General features: G+C 50.6%; 1 protein-coding gene across 1 annotated transcript in view; it reads right to left on the bottom strand.

Moving 5' to 3' along the window:
- Nucleotides 1–19,530, bottom strand: part of LOC149334588 (G2/mitotic-specific cyclin-B-like) — a 26,325-nt gene extending 6,795 nt beyond the window's left edge. Inside the window, exons 1-5 of the mRNA XM_089555205.1 lie at nucleotides 19,370–19,530; nucleotides 17,586–17,702; nucleotides 12,849–13,064; nucleotides 5,060–5,221; nucleotides 1,843–2,079 (exon numbers count right to left, since the gene is read on the bottom strand). Of these exons, the coding sequence (XP_089411331.1) occupies nucleotides 1,843–2,079; nucleotides 5,060–5,221; nucleotides 12,849–13,064; nucleotides 17,586–17,702; nucleotides 19,370–19,399 (762 nt within the window). The 5' untranslated portion in view covers nucleotides 19,400–19,530. The remainder of the gene's footprint in view (nucleotides 1–1,842; nucleotides 2,080–5,059; nucleotides 5,222–12,848; nucleotides 13,065–17,585; nucleotides 17,703–19,369) is intronic.
- Nucleotides 19,531–22,385: the final 2,855 nt, after the last annotated feature.

The following is a 22,385-nucleotide window of genomic DNA, read 5'->3' as shown; positions in this document are numbered from 1 at the left end:
CTTGGATTCCGCGTGCACCGGAGCTTTGATCAGCATTTCCTAGGCATGACAGTCGCACGAAACTACGTTGTAAATGAACGCCACTCTGGATGGGCAGCTGCGCTGGTTAGCGCCGATCAAAAAACTGGAGCACCGACAAAGACTGGTTGCGGGTCGGGTCCCCCTTTAATCCAGAATCTAAGCTCGAACAGTGGACAGTGACAACGGCGCTTGTGCAAAACCGGACAGCCACAAGCGATTGAAGAACATTCATGCTCAGGAGATTGGTGACCTGCTCATTTGGTACCACGCCCGCGGTACATGAGCACACAACCTCTGAGAAAAGGCACAATCCTATCTTGTGGGAGTCCTCTCACACAACATATACACACGGCCAGATTTTGAAAGCCTTGTTACTTAATTTGAGCAATCGTTTCTTTATACGAAGATGGCTGCAGCTTGTCACAATGACCATTGATAATAAGGCAGCAAACTGGGCTGCAGCTGGTTGTCGTTCATTTTTGCATCCTTTCATTCAACATTTAAGCAAGCTTTGGTGGCCGCCCTGTTTTTTTTTTTTTCGACATACATTCCACCCAAAAAGTTTGCAGGTAACCCCCAAGATTGAAATCTGAAGCACTGCGCAAAGGGCACGCACATAACGAAGCTCGAGAATCAAGGGTTCTTCGCACATACACTGTCCACAGTCATACAAGGAACTCTGCAGACTTGCCGCAACAGTTGAATGTCCGGGTAACCGATCTTTTTCCTGTGAATGTGTTTGAGCCACGTGTGGGTGTCCGGTTTCACAGAAGGGCTGCTGCCACTAACCACTGTCCGGGCTTCGATTCCAGAATCGAGGGAAACTCTCGACGTAACCAATCTTGGTCGTCGTGCCTGTTTCTTGACTTTGCTCAAAGAGTGATGACCAACGTGGTTGCCCATCTGTAGTGGCATTCGTTTACCATCCACTTACCTGTGGCTATCGCATCCTGCGGCTGCCAGGCAGATCTTGAATGCACCAGGATTCCATGCAGTGATCTGAATGTGACATGCAATGACAGCACGCTTGCGGAGCAGAAATTATTCTGCTGCGTGCACCCCAAGCAAGGTGGCTGTGCACAGCACCTACACTGCATGGCAAATCCCAATAGGCAAGAGTGGTCTGCAGTGCAATCTAATCCCCCGAAATTGTGGAAAGTGCTGACAGATAACAGCCATGAAAGAGAAGCTTGACACTTGAAGCGCAAACACAGATTGGTATATCTGCGATGTTTTTGCAACTTGGCTCCAAAGGTTTCGTTAATTCCAAAACCACCTGGCCCATGGACGCCTGAACAAGGGCCAGCAGCCAACAATCAATGAGTGGGATCACAGGTGAAGCCACAATCCAATTCTGTGCTGGGAACCCCTCGCCACTGCCATGCAAAGCTTTTGTTGGAACGTTTAGAGCCCATTGGGGGTGGGTTTGGCATGCACTGCTTACCGGAGCTCCTCTCACCATCAAGGTGTCCTTGCACCTTCAAGGAGCAACTGTGGGGATGCATAACCAGCTGCACAGCATGGTCCAGAAAAAAACAGCCCGTGGACCTACTTTTACACAAATGCTGTACTCAGTGCAAACTTGGTCATTCTGCCACGCAAGGCTATTTTCAGTGTGAAAGCACTTCTAGCCGCACTCCCTCGGTTTTCGGTGGGGTGCGTCTGTACGTGTGTGAAGTCGGTGGCATCCATGTACAAATTGAGGCAATTATGGCAGGGGAAAGTGCAGACTTGACTTTGAGAAAAGGACAGGTGCATAACTGGCTCCCTGTGTCAGTGTATGTGGCTGCGGTGTCCACCTGCAGCGAACTGCTCTCTCACCTGGGCGGCCTTGGAGTTGCGCCTGAGGAAGTGCAGGGGCAGGGGCCGGCCCAGGGACCAGTCGAGCACGCGCAGGATCTGCTGCTCCATGCGCAGCACCTCCCGCCCCTGGTACGCCCCGTCCGTCACGTACACCACGTCCCCCAGCGTGGGGGCCATCATCTCCTCGTACTTGCTGGCCGTGAAGAGGGCCGCCACCCCCACCAGCTGCAGCTTGGACCGGCTCACACACTGCTCCTGCACACGCACACGGACACAACACAAGCGTCTCAGCCGCACCACGTGAAACAAGTACGCTCGCCACAGCTGCACAGGAGACGGTCCGTTGGAGAGGCACGGGAGATGCCTGTGCCCTGCAGTGGGCACAGTCCGACTCGTGATGAAAACAACTCCCAGTTCATTTAGGCAAGACCGTATTTACTCGCATAATGATCGCACTCGCGTAATGATCACACCCCTGAATTTTGTTGGCAAAATTGAATTTTTTTTCATTCCTCGCGCAATGATCGCACCCCGAACTTGCCGCTGCAATTTGTCGACGATGTTGAGTCTAGCCAACGATCGTACTTGCTATCTGTCTGACAGATGGCACGTGCAGATGACCATCTTGCTCTGTCAGCATTGTAGCGGCAGCCACCTGTTGGCTGACCTGCAGTCACAGGGGCAGTCTAAATGCACTTATGCTTAACCATAGATACCGAACTTAACTGCGGTTATCTCGAATCACAGTTCGCCGTTGTCGCAAGGCTCGCCACCGTTCTGGGTTGCGGTGCAACGAACGAAGTGACGCGATGATCCGGCTAAACTTTATTGTTCTCGTAAATAATAAGCCTTGGGATACAGGAATGTCAAAAATGAATCCGCTTCGAGGATCGCTGGCCTGTAAAGAGTTGCTGGTAGGAGTAATAACTGCGATACAAGCTAGTTTTACGTTCACAGCCACGTTGCAGCGCGAGTGACCCGATCTGCTTGCACGCCAGCTCCGCTACTAAGGAGTCACTGAAATCGAACGTATATATTTCTTTTAATATGAAACAATTAGGTTGTCAGTAAGGCAGCACCATAAGTAGAACATTCATTATAGCATTGGTCAGTTCAAAAGCGCCGTCCACTGTGGCTTCGATACGAAACAAGCTAGGCCTAGCGATGACTAGGGAGTACAGAGCGCAGTCGTCCACCGCGCTCGCGAGCGGCCCCATTGCGGTAAGCGCGTGGAATCCAGTGCTCAGAGCGTTGCAAATGTGTTACCGAAGTACATCAATGATGCGGCAGGGACCAGACATTTTTCGGCGAAACGGCGGTAAAATGCATAGCTTGAGCACCGCGGGACGTTGCTGTTATACGCTGTTGCTGCGCCATCGGACGTGATCAAAGGCTGCATAAAAGCGCCATCGCGCAGCACATACACACTGCCTATTTTGATGCGTTGCTCTTGGAACGTGATTTAGCGCGAGGAAAGTACGTTCTTGAAGCGGGCCAGCTCCTGCGCTTTTCGCACTCTACCTTCTCGGTTAACGACGTAAGCCAAGATTGCCAAGCTCGGTTCGTGATAACCGCGTTTAGCGGCGTAACCGCGGGCAGCACGCGTGTGTGACAAGGGTTGTCTGCCTGCTACTTGTTTGAGTTTTCGGAAGTCCAAAATTTTTGGTAAAATAATTATCCCGCGTAATGATCACACCCCTAAATTTGCGTCAATTTTTTTTTTTAAACTGCGCTTATGCGAGTAAATACGGTATGTTCTCCAAATTTCAGCCGTCAGCTTTAAAGAAATTTCGCTGCGGAGAACTTGCTAGAATGCATGCCACTGGTTTCTCTTGACATCAAGCTTTGCAAATAAGGGTAAAAGTATCACCCTGCCTGTCAGAGAAGTTCAGTTGTAGGATTTCGAAGTTGTCACTTAAGAAACAGGAAAAGAAAATTTTCCTCCCTGGCAGCTTCGAGACCCTGTAACTCAACTACTATGATAGGCAGGATAAATAGTTTTACCTTACTGTATAGCTTCATGTCAAGGCAAGGCAATGGCATGCATCCTAGCAAGTTCCCCGCAATACATTTCAAGTGCACAGGGACTTGTGTTACACAAGATTAAATTACATACAGTGCAATCCACTCATAACGATACAAAACCAATCAGAATGTTATAACATATTAGTCATACCTGAACCAGAAAAAACACACCTCAGTATTCCCTCATGCATGCAGCCACCTGCGCTCTGCCCAGTTAGCTTAGCAAGCACTTATAAGAATCTTATCAAATTTAGCAGAGTTAAGTATGTTGTAATCACATTTCTCGCAATAAATGTGCTTGTTTTTTTCCCATTTCTGGTAAAATTCAATTTGAAACAATGTTCGGAGCAATAAAATTTCCAATATGGAGCACTTTGGAGCTTGTGAAAAAGTGTTTTAATACGTTATTCCGGAAAATGTAGCAGTTTAAAAATTTATTCGTCTGACAAAACAACGCTAGAGCAGTCTGAGAGTGATGCAAAGATGTGCTACACCATTAAAAGGACACTGAGGCGGTTTTCGAATCGGCTAACCTTCTAGGGCTTTGAAATAGTGTCATTGCTAATAATAGGTGTGCAGTTACTTTTTCAATTTTGGCTAAAAGAGTGGTGCAATCAGCAATTGAAAGCGTGATATTTAAATCTCCAGCGCCCCGCGCGAGCACAGGAGAGGAGAACAGCGGAGAGGGAAATCTTGTCCATGTTGGACGACGTGACATCACGTTGAGGAGCCGGGGATACTTTGTACGTCGCAACGCACTCAGCACGAGGAACAACTCTGGCTGAAAGCTGGCTTGAGTGCGTCAAAGTGTGTCAGCTGACCATGACAGTCAGGTTCAACACGAGGTTCTGCTCTTCGTTCATGTCCACGAGCAACTACGGAGGCGACTGTGTCGTCTTCCACTGTTCCCAGCACGGGCGCTCGCTGCTGCGAAGAGGGAGGAATTCAAGCGGACCAGAGCATGTCCTTAGTGTGATCTCTGTCAAAGAGGCACAGCCTAAGTCTGCCTTTATACCTGGTACACAGTGCCGTCCAGTTTGAAAGCAGACAGTTTGGAGCAGTTTGGTGAAATTTTAGTTTTTATCAGGATGGCGCAGCTTATATAGTCTGACACAGTTTGGCGCATTCGGCACAATGATGGAGTCACTGCATTTCTGCAATGACGTGGCCGTTAGTGTGGCCATCCTGGAAGTCCACAGTGTGTGTTCACCTGCAGGAAGCGGTCGACGAGGGACACCGTCAGGAAGAGGGTCTCGGGGAGCAGCTGGAAGCGCGAGTGCACCTGCATGAGCCAGTTGACGAGGATGGCCCGCATCTCGGGCGTCACCGAGGGCTGCAGGCGCAGGAACTTGGGCTGCACGGGCCAACGAACCTGGGACAACAGGGGGGGGACATCATTCACCCATTGGACAGACTGGCAACTGGGGCACACATCAGATATACATACTCCCACCGAATATCAAGGGGGTCTTTGTATTTTTACAGACAGTCACATTTATGAAGTCTTCAGAGAACATGTATTAATGTGCGCGAATTCCTGTGGCCAGAGAGCACCATGGCGCAAGCAGATTACTTGGAGGGAAATTCCTCTTGCTGGCAATGATGTTAGCCTGCATTTGCGTCAAAGTCGTGCTTTCGCTGCACACGCTCGACACCAAGGCCATGGCATTTGCAATCTGTGCAACCCATGGTTGTGGCAGGCCACCAGAGCAAGTCATCGGAGACCGACTCGCTTTCAGGCTGCAGAGCCTCGCACACAGGTCAGTCAGATCCGCACACATTTTGAGGCAGTCTTCACTAGTCTGCAGTCAAGTCTTCAAAAGTGTTGCAGTCCTCTTCCATGACAATGCCTTCATCGGCGGAGAACCCAGTATGCCTAAAACAACTGGAATGCGGTGGCCGGCATGTTGATTGCCGTAAAACGTTTGTGGAACAAGTTTTCAACAAAGGGCTGAGTGCCTCAGGTCTGATAGAGAGCCTTCAGGTTTCTAACAACCCCCTGGTCCATTAGCTGCACGTATTCAAGCTCAATGGCTTTCAGGTTGATTGTGCCATGAGCCACACTGTTAACAAAGTTAACCTGTTGCCCTCCAGTCAACGTATCAAATCTTCAGTGAGTTCGTAATTGTGATCATGATCATCATCAGCCTGACAACGCCCACTGTAGGGCAAAGGTCTCTCCCATGTCTCTCCAATTGACCCTGTCCTTTGTCAGCTGCGGCCACCGTATCCCCACAAACTTCTTAATCTCACCTGCCCACCTAACTTTCTGCCGCCCCCTACTACGCTTGCCTTCTCTTGGAATCCACTCCGTTACCCTTGAGGACCAGCGGTTATCTTGCCTTTGCATTACATGGCCTGCCCAAGCATATTTCTTCCTTTTGATTTCAACTAGGATGTCACTAACCCGCGTTTGTTCCATCAGTCACTCTGCCCGCTTCGAGTTTGTTACCGTTGAACCAATAATTTTTCTTTCCATAGCTCGCTGTGTTGTCCTGAACTCAAGCCGAACCCTTTCCGTTCGCCTCCATGTTTCCGCCCCTTAGGTGAGTACCGGATGCAGGGATGCGCCTGACTCGTCCCGGTGGTTCGCTTCTCCGCAATGCGCCCTCCTTAGTTGTGTTACTTTAACCAACAGGGGAAGGCGCTGACATCGCAGCGCCACGTGAGCCATGGATGGCGTGTTTGCTGCGTGCGCTCGGGGGAGAGACTGTCCTCTTCGGCTTGGGGCCGGGGAAGCGCGTCGACATTCGGCGCACGGCTCCGCTCTTCGCAGGCTGGCGCGAACCCTCGTGGGGAGGAACGTTCACCCCGCATCTCGTCCTGTCTGGCCTCCGAGTTTTCCTCTGCCCTACCATGGGTGAACATTCGCTCAAAACCGTGCTGGTGAGTCAGATGTCCTAGATTCCTCAGCGTATTTTGTTGCTAGCTGGCGTTATTGTTGCTGTAGCAATAAATGCCTTGTTTGTGTCAGAAGTGTGTCGTTCCTTTGTTCCCTCAGAGCAAGGCCCACAGTGGTCGGCGCACGCTCGGTAGGGTACGCGACCACGGGGTGGGGTCCTTGTAGTTTTGAACTGTGTCAGCTGCGGTTAAACGGCGAGAACGCATTTATTTCCCCAATTAAAACCCCACACGGTAAGATACCGTTTTATACTTTTCTCCTGAGGGGAATTGCTGCAATACCACATGGGAATGTTCTTCGAGCCTTTAAAACATGTTGTTTTTTTTTTTTATTCGCCAGTTACTTATCTGTGCCAGCAGAATTTGCAGCTACCATGACTAATGCTTTCCTAACTCTGGCAACCCCCTGAACAGGAGTTGCCGGAAAAAGAGCATGCGGTCAGGTAGCATTTTGAAAAACAGGCCCGTCTCATCACAACTGAAAATGTCCTCCAGGCTGTATTGGCTCAACAAAGGCTTCAACTCATTTCCACGGTAGTCTGCAATAGTGGCTGGGTTAGTGGCTCCGTTCTCCTCAAGAGACTCAGTTCCTTTTTTTGAACCCGCGGAGCCACCCATCTGTAAAACAAATTTCTCGATGTTATTTGCACGGCCAGTGATTGCTTTTTCAAAGACACTGTAGCGCAGCAAAAGACGAGGACACAAGAAACGAGAGACGAACACTCTCTTTTCGTTTCTCTCTCGTTTCTTGTGTCCTCGTCTTTTGCTGCGCTACAGTGTCTTTGAAGTATGTACCAACAAGCCCAAAAAGCCACGCTACTGAACTATATTGCTTTTTCCTCCTTCAATGTGTCGCTCAACACCAGAAGATTCTTCGCCAATGCAGATTTTAGCCAAAGTGACAAGGCCTTTTCCAGTCCGAGGTGATCGCCTTTCCCGTCATTTTTGCGGAAAAAAATCACACAGTCCGAAATAGTTTGTTTCGACGCAGCGAACTCCTTGGCCACGTCGCCTTGTGTTTGTGCACTCTGCACTAACTTGATGACAGCCACCCTCTTTGCAAGTGTCATGGTTGAATATTCACCGTGCTTCTTTGACTGACCCAGCAGGGCCATGTCCACAACCGTGTGCGCACCACACTGCCTGTCAAACTGCGTCTGGGACTAAGCGCTTGTCCCTGTCCTTCCTCCTCTTGTCTTTGTTCCTCAACGCAGCGCTGGTGAAGTCGTGAAGATGTACTGACTAGCTCAGATCACGATTTTGCTCTAACTGCATGTGAAGACAGTGCACTTTTTGGCCGCACCAGCAGAACCACCGGACGCAATCACACAATGGCGAACGGACATCACTTGCGAGGCTTCATGAAGACGATGCACCCTGTCACCAGAAGTAGTATGCCAAGCCAATCCAATTGCGGAGTGAATCCACCTCAATCCAAGATGGCGCCTCTTGCGCCGGCAAAATGTTGATAGGGTGACCAATTTCAGCTCGCTTGCGACTGAAACTAGTCTGAAAAATCGAACTTTCGGGGTTTCAGAGTGCGAAGTATCTATCGGCACGCAGTCCGAGCAGACGGCAAAACAGACGCAGAAAGTAGTGCAGCGCATCGCATCTTTATGCTCGCATGTCGCATGTTTACGCATTAATTCCGACACCGCAAGGAATGTCAGCTCCGCCACTGAAAGTGGAAACAGTCTTCAGCAGTGGTTTTTGGTGAAACCTAACGAGACATGCGGGCATATGTGGATGCCCCCCCTAAAAAGAAAAAAATATCAGCCACTTTGAAAAACTTCGTTGAATTTTCCAAAAATTGACCATTGTGCGGGGGTAAATCGTTGCATTGGCTTGTATGATTTGCTGAAGGAAGAATAGGTACTTTGCATTGGCGGAAATTTGGTGTCGCGGCATTCAAATGTTGTAGCAGGGTTTGAACACTGACTTAGTCTATCCCTCAACTACAGTCGAGTCCACTTATAACAATGTTCAAGTGCCACGAAAATTCCATTGTTATAACCGATAATTGTTATAAACGGGTTTCACGAAAAAAAGCATAACAACTGCAAAGAGGGGTCACGGACGGCAAGTGACATGCGAGCTCCGCCGAGGCATCGTTTTGGTGGCACCGAAAGGGGTATTGTAAAAAATATGAGAAGGTTGCTGCGGCTGCCTCTCAGCTTGAAAAATCCCTTAGTGCCCGAAAAATAAACAAAGAAAACATGAACTTGAAAGCACTGAATAGCTTGCACTTCTCACTTCTTTGCTGAAACAAACCCATAATCGGTGAGTTTCGACTGTTTTGCAGCAATCTTGCTGACATCGTTCTGGAGGGCATCCAAATGTTGGACATGTCTGAGTGAAAGGTTTTTTTGCAAAAACGAAGTCCCGCAGGGACTATCATTCTTGAGGCCTCCTGATAAGAGACAACTTGTACAGGCTCCGGTTCATCTTCGTCATCACTACTGTTATCGCGCCGGTGACTGCTGCAACGATCGCCTCGTTAGTCAATTCTTCGTTTGTGGTGACTGCATCGTCGGCGTGCAAGAATTCTTCAAGTTCTTCCGCGTCGCCGTCATCACCGCACACCATAGACCAAAGTTCTGTAATCGCTCCATCGGCAGGAGCTTCGAGTCACTGATATCCCCGGCGAAGCCCGCTTTTCGGAAGCAATTCATGACTGTGGAGGAGCTGACTTCTGCCCATGCCCCAAAAATGAATTGAACAGCGATCAGGAGCGAAATCTTAAAGTCTGGAGCGGGTCGGCATTCACGCACAGCAATGCCCAGGTTAAGAGCAAGCCTGCTCAACACCCGCCGGCGATACAATGCCTTGAAGCACACAATCACGCCTGCAGTCGTGTTCGGCGGCAGGAAGAAAATTTTCACATGCGACAGCTTCTGAGCAGTCTGGTGTGCAGTACAGTTATCAAGGACCAACGCCACCTTCCTGCCTTCATGCTGCATCCGCTGATCGAACTCGCACAGCCACTCGCGGAAAAGTTCACGCGTCATCCACGCTTTCTTATTATGACGGTAACGAACTGGAATCCTCGCCACACCACGGAAACAGCGGGGATTCCTAGATTTTCCAATTACGAAGGCGGGGCACTTGTCACTGCCGTCCATATTCGCAGAGGAAAACGGTTAACCCGCAATTTGCTCTGCTTGCCGCCCTTACAGGGATCGCCTTTCAGTGCATGCGTCTTTGACGGAAGCATTTGGCAGAATAGCCCGGTCTCGTCACCATTGTACAAGTCCCGGTCTGTATATGCTTCGCGGATGTCCGGCAGTGTCTCTTCCAACCACTTCGCCTAGCGTCGACATTGAGCGACCCTGCCTCACCCACGACTGCCTTGTAGACGATTCCGTGCCTCTCCTTAAAGCGCTGAATCCAGCCACCACCAGGCTGGAAATCGGTGTTTTGAAGGAGATACGCAAAGTGCTTCGCCTTCTCTACTAAAATCGGGCCACTAATTGGCAAGTTCATAGCACGTGCGCTAAGGAACCACTGATACAGTGCCTCCTCCACGTCTTTGTAGGCACCATGCCGAATCCTCTTCCGGCCGTCCTCCATAGCATGGCCAGCACTAGCATGGCATTCGTTTTCAGTCATCTTGAGCACGTTGCGGATAATGGTTGAAACCGTCGGCTGCGACAGGCTGTACTAGGTTGCACACTTTTTCACCACCTCGGTGCTCCCTCAAAATGTTTCGCTTCGTTTCCAAAGATATTGCCGCTCGCTTTCTCTTCTGCGGCAGTTGATCCGGTAGAGCCACGCTGGCCGCGCTTCCTGAAGGAGAATCGTCCATTGTTGAACTCTGGGGAGGAATCCGATGGGCTTGCAGAACCAGCAGGACAGAGGCCAAAGATGGCAGATGATAAAAACCACGCTGGCAACGCACGTGCTTTGACGCTGTACGCTGCCCTCTGAACACGTGCAGTTCGTGAAGCAGGAGCCAAATAAAGTGGGAAAGATGGGGCAGCCCACGCTGAAATGCTGTGACGCGTTTTCAACAGGCGGCGCACCCTCAGAATAGACTGCTCCCCGTGCGGATACAAAAGCAACAAAAGGAAGCGCCTCCCTACCCTCTGCTCAGAGGAAAGTGCCCATCTTTTCTCCTCCTCCGAGTCATACAAGCTTCTCCCGCTCACCCCATGCGCCTTGCCTCGTATGCGTCGTCACGTGATCTTTTCGCAGCCACTCTGTGGCCACTGTGCGGGCGGCTCCGCATACGCGCGCTCGTTTTTTGCGCCGTAAGCGTAGTGTGGCTGGCGTGGTAGCTGCGTTTGCGAGTTTTTTTCTTTGAGGGTTGGCTCCAAATGACTACATTTAATTGTTATAACCGACAGTATGCTATGATAGCATTGTTATAAGCGGTTTATTTTACCATAGAACACATTGCAAAGGTGACGGTGCCGCGGCTGTCCATTGCTATATCCGATATATTGTTAAAAGCGGTATTGTTAATAAGTGGGTTTGACTATTAAAAAATGGTTTGTCTTCCATTCAAATGTCAGGGCCTCTCAAAGGTCAAACCAATGGAATGACTAAGGTCAATGTTGTAGTCAAATTATGCTGGATGTGATTGACCCTGGCCCAAATTGAGGAAAGTCAAATTTCGGAAGTGGGCCAAATGTTGGGATTGACCTGGGTCAAATTTGGAGACACTACAGCATTGGCCATAGTCAAAGTACGCTTTGGCATCTGACTTAAGGCTGTTGCTATGAAATTGCCAAGTCAGAAGTCACTTCAATGTCCTGAAACTACCGTATTTACACGATTGTAAGTGGACCCATTTTTCAAAATTTCAAAATCCGAAGTGGGGGGGTCAACTTACAATCGAAACCAAAGCATCGCACTATAAATAAAGGCGAGACAAACGAGATAAGCGTGGTTGCATTTTTTGCTGTGCGGCTGCGTCGCATCGCTCTTGGTACTGGCCTTGAGCAGCTGCTATTTCAACGCGCAGAACCGGCATCCCCGCCCCGCGTGAGGTGGCTGGCCGATGGTAGCTGTTGATAAGCAGCAAACCAGCACCAACCCCCTCCCCACACGAGGCCGCAGATTGCGTATGGTGATAAGCGGCGGCGGACCGATAACGCATTCGCGTTCTACTCTTTTTTTTCGTTTACTTTCAACCACGCACTCGGCGCCCAAGGGAGCGTCGGTAATTGATGGAAGGGCTGCTGTTCCAACCGTGGCGGCACCCCCCTCCGAACCGCAGCGGCGCCAGGGAGTGTCTGTAGCCGACAGAAGAGCCGACTACTGCCGGCCGTGTTTCACAAGTTTTTAATGTAGTGCTTCGTCATTCGTCATTTGTGCTCCAGGTCTGATAAGCGACCGGCGCTCGTTCATGGCTACACTCAAGATGTCTGTCATTCTTTATGCCGAAGAAACGAACTGCGCGCCGGGCCGCAAGTTCGACCTTCGCACTGAGTGATACAGGAGTGGCAGCTACGAGGCAAAATTTTCAGCTGTTCCACGCGATGTCATGATGTGGCTGTTTGCGAAGTGCAGGATTTCACTGCATGATGATGTTAGAACGACGAGCTGTGGGACTGCAGCAGCGATCACGACGGCAGCGCAAGTGTGGACGAGTAGCCCAGTGACTAATACATTTTTGTTTTGGAATGTGCCCACGGGCACTCCCGCGTGCAGCAGCCGATAGCGGCTGGTGATCAGCGGAGGCCACAGATAGTACTGTCGCATTCTAAAGGCCAAGTTTAAAAGTTTTTTTTTCTTTTCAGAATTGTGACATGGGGGGGGTCGACTTACATTCGAGTCGACTTACAATCGTGTAAATACGGTAGTTTGCATTAAGTAGAGCTATCACTAATAAATGATTGTGAAGAGTGTAGTCAAATCCAGCAGTGTTTTGGGGCAGACTTTGTCACAATGAAATTTCTGTTTCAACGAAATTTTTTGTGAATTCCACCAGTTTCGTTGTAGCAAGGTTCGACTGCAAGTAAGCAACTTCACGGCCATCTATAGACAACTCTGCCTATGTAGGCAGACCTAACTCACTGCAGACCTTGTGCAAACAATCTGACCGACAAGACGGAACAGCAGAGCACACTGCCATCCCCAAGGAAGGAACGCACCTCGAGGGAGGCCATGTAGTCGAAGATGTCCTGTGCGTACTCCGAGCACAGCTGGGGCTCGTGGCTGTCCCCGGCATCGATGTCAGGCACCCCGGGGGGCAGAAGGGAGGCCGAGTAGGAGTAGGCTGACTGTGCCTGTGCTGTCTCCTCACTGATGCTGGCCTTCTGCAGGCTCTGGGAGAGGGCGGCCACATCCTCAGCCTTGGAAGGAGCCGCCTGCACACACACAGTGCAGGGTGGAACACTGCTGCTGGAACACTGCACACTAGACTGGCTGAACACGGGGGGAGGCAAAGAATGCACATTTCAACAGCGCCAAGCAGCAGGACCAGAAAAAAAATAGGTGCAGTGAGCCTACAACGGCACCAAGCAGCACAGCCACCAAAAGAAAGTCGCCACTTCTGTAAGGTCCCACAAGGACCAGAGACTAAAGCGGTTTGAACCTTTTTGTTAACCACATATTCACACATTCCCATGTCGATCTTCGCAAGCCTTCCCCACTTGCCTCTCCTTGGATATTCAATGCATGAAACTGAAGCTTGACAATATGTTTCTCAGGCACTGCTGCAATAGCACAGCCCACACACAGCCTCCTTTACTTCAGTTCACACTAGCAGTGCAACACTGCGGAGGCTACGCAAGCAGAGCACCCACAAAATTATCACTTCGCCGCATATCAATTCTTGCACCCCCTGCGAGGGTCGATCAAAACATGCAACATGCAACGGTGTAAGACTACAAGATAGGCATTGGAAATCATGGATGAGGCAGACAGGCACTCTATCACTCAATGCCCTAGTTACAACTTTTACGGATAGTGAACTACTCTTGGGGCATGGATGTAGTCAGCAGGATTAGGCATGGCAGCCGTGCATCTGCGCCGCATGTTATTCTTACTACTGGAGGTCTCGGTGACTGGCTGAACGAAAATGTGGCAAGTAAAACTAAGCGCAGGATGCTGCCAGTCACGATGTTTGCACTTTGCACTGTATCCAAGCAATTTGCGCATTTTTCTCTTGAAATTAAGGCTCCAAAAAAGAGGATGTGCAAATTACGCCTAAATTATGTGAATGTCCTGAAAAAACTTCACGACTAAGATCCTAATGTACAATATATACTTTCCGCCTTTATGTCGACCCCCCCCCAAACTTTCACCTCTCGCTGGCAAAAAAAAAAAGACTGATTCCAAATATGATTGATACCCCCTCCTTACGTTATGCAGTTCCCTGCAGGAGGAGGATGGCAGGACAGTGAGTGTGCAGCTCAAAGAAATAAATGTGCAACGACACTACTGCAAAGCCAGCAGTCAGAGGCAAAATGGAGGTAGAAAGCGATAAACCGTGCCCTTGCGTGCAAGCCGAGCTGACAAATGGCACACCGGAACAGCAAACAGTTTGATACTTCTAGATTCCAACGCAGGCACCTGTTCATTGGGGAAAGCGACCACTTGTGCGAACGAGTTGGGTAAACGAAGTGCCATTCGTTCCCGCAAGGCAACTCTGCCGCACCGATCTTCCCAAGCCATAGCCGCTCTATGCCTAGAGCCCACTCTCCTGATGTGTCCGCACATAATGCAGGAAAGCTGCAACTACCAGGGGTGCAAGCCTATCTCTGCTGGCTCCCCCCCCCCAAGAGAGATTGTCATGGCGGTAGTTGAAACACTGCTGCAAACGAAAGGCAAAGTGCAACAAAGGGGCCACAGCGTTGCCAGCGATGATGCCTGATGTCCATAAGGTGTTGCACAACACGAAGGTAGTGGGAAAGTACAGGAAAATCTCAGCGATGCTGACGGCTGATACGAACTCCACGATGATTTGAGTTCGTGAAATTTCAAACTCTTCTGGGGCCGCTGCGGATGATACGAACGTGCGAGCCATGACCGTACCCGTAGCAGATGAGACTAATGCAGTAGAACCCCACTGTTACGTTCCTCACTGCTGCGTTTTCCCGGCTGTTACGTCGTTTTCTTCGGGTCCCGGCATAGCTTCCATAGGATGCACTGTATTGGGAACCCCGCTGTTACGTCGTAGCCGAGGAAACGATCCCGCATGATACGTCGCAACCGGGCAATGCGCGCCAACCGGCATTTTGATTTTTGATGAGTCTTGGCCAGGCTTGGCTACGGAACTGGCTGCAAGAAGCCGCACGCGAGTTGGAGAGGCCGCCACTAGATGGCTATCTGCCTCGCACGCCGAGCAATCTTTATCGTGGGAGGTGGTGAGGAGGAGGGGCGAGGCTGCAGTCGCTTATCAGCGCGTCTTTTCTTTCACTCTTTCTTTTTATCTTTTAACTCTCCTCTATCTGCAAGTGACAGCGGTGGTGGCTCGGCTGGAGCCAGTCGGCAGGGCCCGTGCAATTTCCTTTTCATCCTTCTCAGTCGCAACAACATCTTTATTGTGCTTTGATGGCGTGATAGCGTTGAGTAAGCGGAAGGGGCTTTCCCTTGAGGAAAAGCTGGACGTACTAAACGCAGTCGACAGGCAGCCAGGGCGGCTTACGCGGAGCAGCGCGGCGAGCAGCCTACGAACATTTCAGTGCTTGACGCTGTGCACCACGTCGCTTCAGCGTGGACTGCAGTGAGCGCGTGAACTGCACAGCACTGCTGCGTGCGTGCGGTGTGGCCGCACCGCAAAGCGACGCTGACAGCAATGCGGCCTTTGCTATTGAGAAACGCGTTGTTCTTTCCAGCGAGCGAAAGAAACTGCAATCCACCATTCTCGATTTTTTAAAGTCCTAGGGTCAATTTGCGGAAATTAATTGTTTCAAGTCAAAGCTGCACTGTTTTCATTATTTTCAGTGCTTTCCTCACTGTTGCGTTTTCCCGGCTGTTACGTTTTTTTTTCCCGGTCCGGTGAAAAACGTATGAACGGGGTTCTGGTAGTGGAATGCACAAGGCTGAAACATTAAAAGGTTATCCTACGGCTACATCACAATCTCGCAACAATCAGAGTGAATGCAGCGGCAGCACAAAGTGCATGCTGCCACCGCATCCAGTCCAGTCACATTAGCGTGGGAGCACTAGTCCGATGGGTACAGATCCAGAGCCAAATCGTCCATTTGTCTCACTGTCTGTTCGCCTTGTGTGAAGACTCCATCCCGTAGCACTCACCCAATGGTGCCAACCAAGAGCAAGATCATTCGCTGTCTGTTCGCAGCTGGCCTAGCGCGAGTGCTCTGTCCCGTGGCACTGTCCGCTCTGCATTGCCTTGTACGCATTAAAAATCCATGCTTTTGAACTCATTCAAATGTCGCAAACATTGTGTACTTTTCCCCGAAAGTTTCAATTTCAGCGCTGCATTCGTGTGGTTACGCTTGCGTAGTGCACTCTTTTTTTTTACTCAACATGACGCTGTTTGCAAGGAGAAGCTACGATGCAAAACTGAAGTTGCAAGCCGCTCAACATGTGCTGAAGAACAGGAACTGCGCGGCAGAGGGAAAGTTCGAAGTGAGTGAAAATAATTATCCAGGACTATCTTCCTTATCTTGACAGAGCAATGGAGTGGACTTCAAACAAGATGCCCATTGAGAACTTTGCAGTAGCGTGCCATTTGCCCACTGCAGCCGAGCAAGGACATGGAAGTCAGGACTGGTGCTGGAAATGTTTGTGCCGTGCGCATTTCGAGTGTGCCCTCCACACCAGGGGATGACCAGAGTGAATCCCTGTGCGCTTAACACCTACTCCACTTCTGTTTTCATTACGCAGGCTGACAATGCACCCGGTCCGCACGATATGCAGAATGAATACACTCACAAAGGATGACACACAGTGCCCAAGAGTTTTGCTCTGAAGCAAGTATGGAGTTCTGGCACAGGCTTGGTGCAGATTACTACACGTATTGACATAATGCAGCAGCATGTAGCAGGATTTGCATTTTGGCACAGTTTGGCACAATTGGAACAGCAATCATATCCCGAAAAATGCAACAAAATCATCTGTGCCAGAAAATAAAATAACCTTGGGGTTGCATGATCCACGCTTATTTGCAATTCTGCTGGAGTGTCACTCGAGAACAAATGGGCGAACCAGACAGTTACCGACCTGCTCAAGAGGTGCCAACGACTTTTAAAAAACCTATTCCATCTTCAATCTGAATCCCTAATTACGGCCGCAATTCATCGAAGAGCCAGGTCCTCTCGACTTGCAAGAATGAGCAGATGTACGTAAAAATTGCATTTTAAAATTATTCTCTCTTGTATGCATCCCCCCCTCCCCTCGACTAATGACCAAGTTTTTAACCAGACCAGATAGCATACCACACAAGAAGTTTCTACAGTAAATCTACCCCGACTACTTTTTCATTTACGTCAGCATTCTCAAACATTACCAAACCTATTAAGTGGGAGCGTTGAGAGTGGCACAACTTAAGTGCACTACCTGCAATGACCTGTGCCCCAGGACCCTTGGGCAGGTCCCACATTTTTAGTAGTGTCATCATCATCAGCCAGACTACACCCACTTCCAAAAGTGGACTAGGCCCAAATTATGAAATTCGTTTCACTGAAATACAACAAAAACCTTCGATTTAGAATATCTGCTTGGTGCAGCTCATTTTCATGATGAAAGAGAAAAATTCGTCCAGGCTCAGGGATCAAACCCAGGACCATTGCCTGTCTGGGCCAGTAGCTCTACCAACTTAGCAAACCGGGAAAGCCATCAGATGGTAGTTGTTGATCAATATTATTCCAAAAGAAAAAAAATCCTGGTTGTCAAGCCATAGCCAAGCAGATCAGTGCTACCTTTGGAGCGGGAAGAGCCCTGTTCGGCTGCCGCAGTGGCGCCCTCTGGAACAGCTGGCCCACCGTGGACTTCTGGCTAGCGGCCGGCTTCTTGGCAGCCACCAGGTTCTCGGACTTCTGCACAGCAGCAGTGTCCCATTCAATAAAGTGTCAGCTGATCAAGAATACAGCCACAATACAGCGCGTCGCCAGGGCAGTTTTCTCTCCTTGCAATGCCCTTACTTCACGGCCACACACCCAGGACTATAGCGAATTGGAATACATTTAATGAATACATAGTGAACTAGAATATACCTTGTTCACTATCCCCAGGACCACATTACCAGGTTGGGGCTTCACTATGCCCTAAATGAGGAGAGTTCCCCGAATCAGGTTTTAAACACATTTTTAACTACCAATGCAGTGCCCAAAAAAGGTACCTAAATCTTTTTTTTTAAGCAGTAATATTTTTTCCATGCAATTCTGATTCTGAACATATTTATTCGACCCTGGTTTAAAAAAAAAAATTAAAATGCACGCGCCGCGCAAAAAGCAAGAACAGCCTGTTTTCATGAGCAACGACGCTCGCGAAGACCGAGAGAGGCAATCCACGAGAAAACCACTCGCGCCGCCCGAGGCACAAGACTTTCGTTATTTTCAATTACGAATAAATGTTTCTACTACTGCATAACTGCATGCATTAGTGATCCAACACACTTAAAACTACTGTGGTACCACCTGAAGCTGCACACGTGACATGCTTGAGCAGTGAGGCCTTGTTGCACCTGTTGACTAGGACAGACTAAAGTTCCAGTGACCTTTAGGTGGAATTTTGAAAAGGAGAAAACAAAGCGCGACAACAGTGGCGGAGAAGTGAGCAGTTTCATTGGCTAAGCGGAAAAGAATTGACACAGCCTGTCCGAGAGCACCTAAGAAATTGACAACCACCAAAACCAAGACGTAAAGGGGACGCTTCTAATCATCAACCCACGACAGCGAGCCGCGCTAACACGTATTGGCAACGCCGTTTTGACATGACGGGTCCCTGCAGCGTCCACCCGGTGTACTTGGTGCAATTGTCACGAGCATGACGTTGTGCAGCTGCACAGCTGAGCGCCATTTCACACAGCAACCTAACAGGTTCCTACAGTCATTACAAATGAAAGGACAGATGCAGCCAAGCAAGGACCCAGAGCGCGTGCAGTCTCGACGAGGCCTACGCCGGTGCGGCCAACAAACAGCTATTCGGCAACCGTCAACGGATGGAACCGAACGAACGACAACCAAGCAAGCAACACGCGTGCTTCAGCAAAATCATGTGCACGTGACACAATGCAGCATTTAAACTACAACGAGCCAGTCAGTTTGAGCGGCGGCCGTCAACTAATGACGGCCGGCGCTAGTGCTAGCCTTCCAAGCAAAACAAAACGAAAGTACCCGCGTTCCGTTAATAGCGACGAGTGAGGTAAAGGCAGGTAAAAGTGTCTGAACCGAGAAAAGGAAAGTCGTCGCGAACATTGACGCGGCCAGGCAGGTGTTCTGTAACGTCACCGCCAGACGCCAAACATCACTTTCCTGGAGTCCCACATCCCATGTTGCATTTGCAATGTTCACACCACGAGAGAAGAAGCAGCGTCATTGATGCGGCGTCATTGATGCGGCCAGCGGAATTTATGACCAGCGCACAAGTCGGCGTCGCGTTCGTTAACGGATGAAAATGACGGCGCAACGGCCGTTGAGGAACAAGGAACCTGCTAGCCGCAGGTTCCGAATGCGCCTTCCGAGATGCTGTGCAGGCCACTCACCCATCGTGGCGCGCGCCCAAAAGTCGTCATGTCCGGGTCTAAGTTTCAACGTTTCGGTCAAACGTCCAGCGCCCGCAGCCGTGATCCGCTCACGCTCTCGGACAGCTCGTGCACTCCACCCGCTCCACCTTCGAAAGTGCCGCTGGACATAGTGCGCTGGAGTATTTGCTGACAGCGCCTTCCCAGGTCACATGACATGTCACATGACTTTTGTTCTGATGATGATAATGAATAAATTTGTTACCCCATGGGAGGGCGGAACAGAACGTATGCATGATATTGCCACGGATCATTGTATTGTTTGTTCGTTCACGCTCAAGGCTGCAGGAAAGGGCTGTTATCATTTTTGTTCGTGACGCGAGAAGCGACCGGACTTATCTCGATTGTTCACAGCCATGAACAGCTGCATCTACGTGTTTCTAGATTACTCTAGATGATCTCGACCTGTTATCTCGAAGTTTCCTTGCCGGCTTTAAATTGAACGATGCCGCGAGCAGCGGGCATTCGTAGTTCGACGACTGACGAGCACGCTTATTGCTTACGCCGCCGCCGAGTGATTCAGTTATTTTGAGGGCGCAAGTCAGCCCAAATAAAGAGCTTCGTTTGCAAGTATTTCTGGTGTCTTCCTGACCACTGGACTGCCGTCACTACAACGTGACATCTGGTGGAGGTGCTGGGTAGCCTTTCATGTTCCGGACACCCCCTACAAGCCGTGACGCCAGCCCTCTGAGTCATCAACCGCAGGACCTGAGTCCAGTCCACCGCGCTAGCCGACGCCTGCAAGAGGACGCACCAGAGTTCGGGAATCTGCCGGACCCTACCCGGAAGCGAAAGCCAGCAGCAACGTCCACCATGAGCTTGCCCCAGACGACGACTCCAATCATTCTGCAGCAGCCCCGGGTGCCACCAACCTTCGACGCTTCGCCTGGCGCCGACCCCGAAGAATGGCTGGAGCAGTTCGACCGAGTGGCTGTCTTTAACAACTGGGACGATGCCATGAAATTTAGGTACGTCTTCTTTGCCCTGGAGGGACCGGCAAGAGTCTGGTTTGAGAATGAGGAAGCCAGCCTCGCGAATTGGGCAACCTTCAAAGAGCAGCTTCTAAAGACTTTCACAGACGTCGTGAGAAAGGAGAGAGCCCAGCAGCTGCTACAGTCTCGCATACAACACCCAAACGAGACCGTTGCAGTGTACACTGAGGAGATGAAGCGTCTCTTCCGGCGTGCCGACTCGAACATGAAGGAAGAAGAAAAGGTCAAGCTGCTTATGCGAGGAGTTAAAGAACAACTCTTTGCCGGCCTCGTACGGAACCCACCGAAAACCGTGGCGGAATTCATAGAAGAGGCCTCCACGATGGAAAAAACACTTGACGCCCGAGCCCGCCAATATGAGCGCCAGCAGCGCGTTTTTTCAGCAAACTGCCTGGACGCCGCTAACAACGATAACCTGCGGGAGGTTATACGCCAAGTAGTACGAGAAGAGCTCCGACGATTGCTGCCAAATGGAACGCAGCCGCAGGTTTCACCACTTACTGACGTAATCCGGGACGAAGTTCAACAGGCCTTGGGTGTGACGCCGACACCCACGCAGCCTCTGCAGCCCCCAGCCATGACTTACGTCGCAGCTGTGCGCCGTCCTGCACCTCGACGACGGGACCCAAGCCCCTATTGCCCACAGCCAGCTGCGTTGGACCGCCGCCCACTCGCCCCAACCCGCCCGTCCTACGAGCGACGCGCGCAGCCGAGGAAATGCGACGAGTGGAGAACTCCCGACCAGCGCCGCCCACTATGCTTCCATTGTGGCGAAGCCGGTCACGTCCTCCGGCACTGCCCATACAGAAGACTGGGCATCCGAGGGTTCTCTTACGACGCTCCACGACCCCGACCCGGCCAGCGACCAGCCGAAATCGAAGAGTTTTTGCGTCGTAAGAATACTCATCGCCGAGCCGCCTATCACGTTCCCCGTCGCCATCGTCCCCGCGCTTTGTTTCTCCTAGCCGAGGTTACGCCGTGCGTGGACGCTCCCCCAGCCCCCGAAGGTTAAACTAAATAAAGCAGCCTCTGGAGGTGAGGTTGCTTCTAAGCGCAATGACAAAGATCCTCCATCGACGAGTACTCAAGACCATGCCACGACGACGAGACCGACGACGACGACGCGGCCAGAATTGAAGCTTTTACCGCTGCCCAGTGAAGTAACGTCGCAGTACGCCCACCGCAGCCTCACTACTCGACGAAGCCGTGATCGGACACCGAAGACAACGTACAATACGAGAACGCGTACAAGTGACCTTGAAGTTACGGTCGACGGTCACGCGGTTACTGCCTTGGTGGACACGGGAGCTGACTACTCTGTCATGAGTGGCCCACTCGCTGTCCGACTCAGGAAGGTAACAACAACCTGGGATGGCCCGCTGATCCGCACCGCAGGTGGCAACCTGATTACGCCGTCAGGACGCTGCACCGCGAGAGTTACTGTAAATGGGAGAACCTATGCGACAACCTTCCTGATCCTACAGCAATGCTCGAGAGACGTGATTTTGGGAATGGACTTCCTGAACGAACATCGGGCGATCATCGACCTTCGATCTAAGTCGATCAAGCTTTCCACGGAAAAAGCCATACCTGTTGCGACGAGCGCGACTCATCACGTTGCCTTAAACGTCCTCGATGAAGCATTGAGCGTGCCACCCCGATTAAGTGTTCTCGTTGGCATAGGTACTGGAGACATCGAAAATGCCGAAGGCGTTATCGAGGGGAACACCCAGTTACTCCTGGATCGAGGATTGGGCGTCGCGAGGGGAGTCGCCGAAATCCGAAATGGCCAAGCCCAGGTGTTACTAACCAACTTCACCGAAGAATACCGGCATCTAAACAAAGGTACGACGATCGCTTTCCTCGACGAGCTGGCAGACATCAGAGACGTATTTGCCCTACCCGACCAAACAGCAGAACTATCTGACCAAGGCCATCACCCCACGTTCGACATCAACCCGGCATTACCCCGGAGCAGACAAGAC

The sequence above is a fragment of the Amblyomma mixtum genome, chromosome 8, assembly GCF_055824585.1.
Source record: "Amblyomma mixtum isolate Tamu chromosome 8, ASM5582458v1, whole genome shotgun sequence".
In the NCBI taxonomy this organism is placed as follows: Eukaryota; Metazoa; Arthropoda; class Arachnida; order Ixodida; family Ixodidae; genus Amblyomma; species Amblyomma mixtum.
Note: the sequence above shows the minus strand (reverse complement) of the source record. Positions and strands in the feature narration are given on the sequence as shown.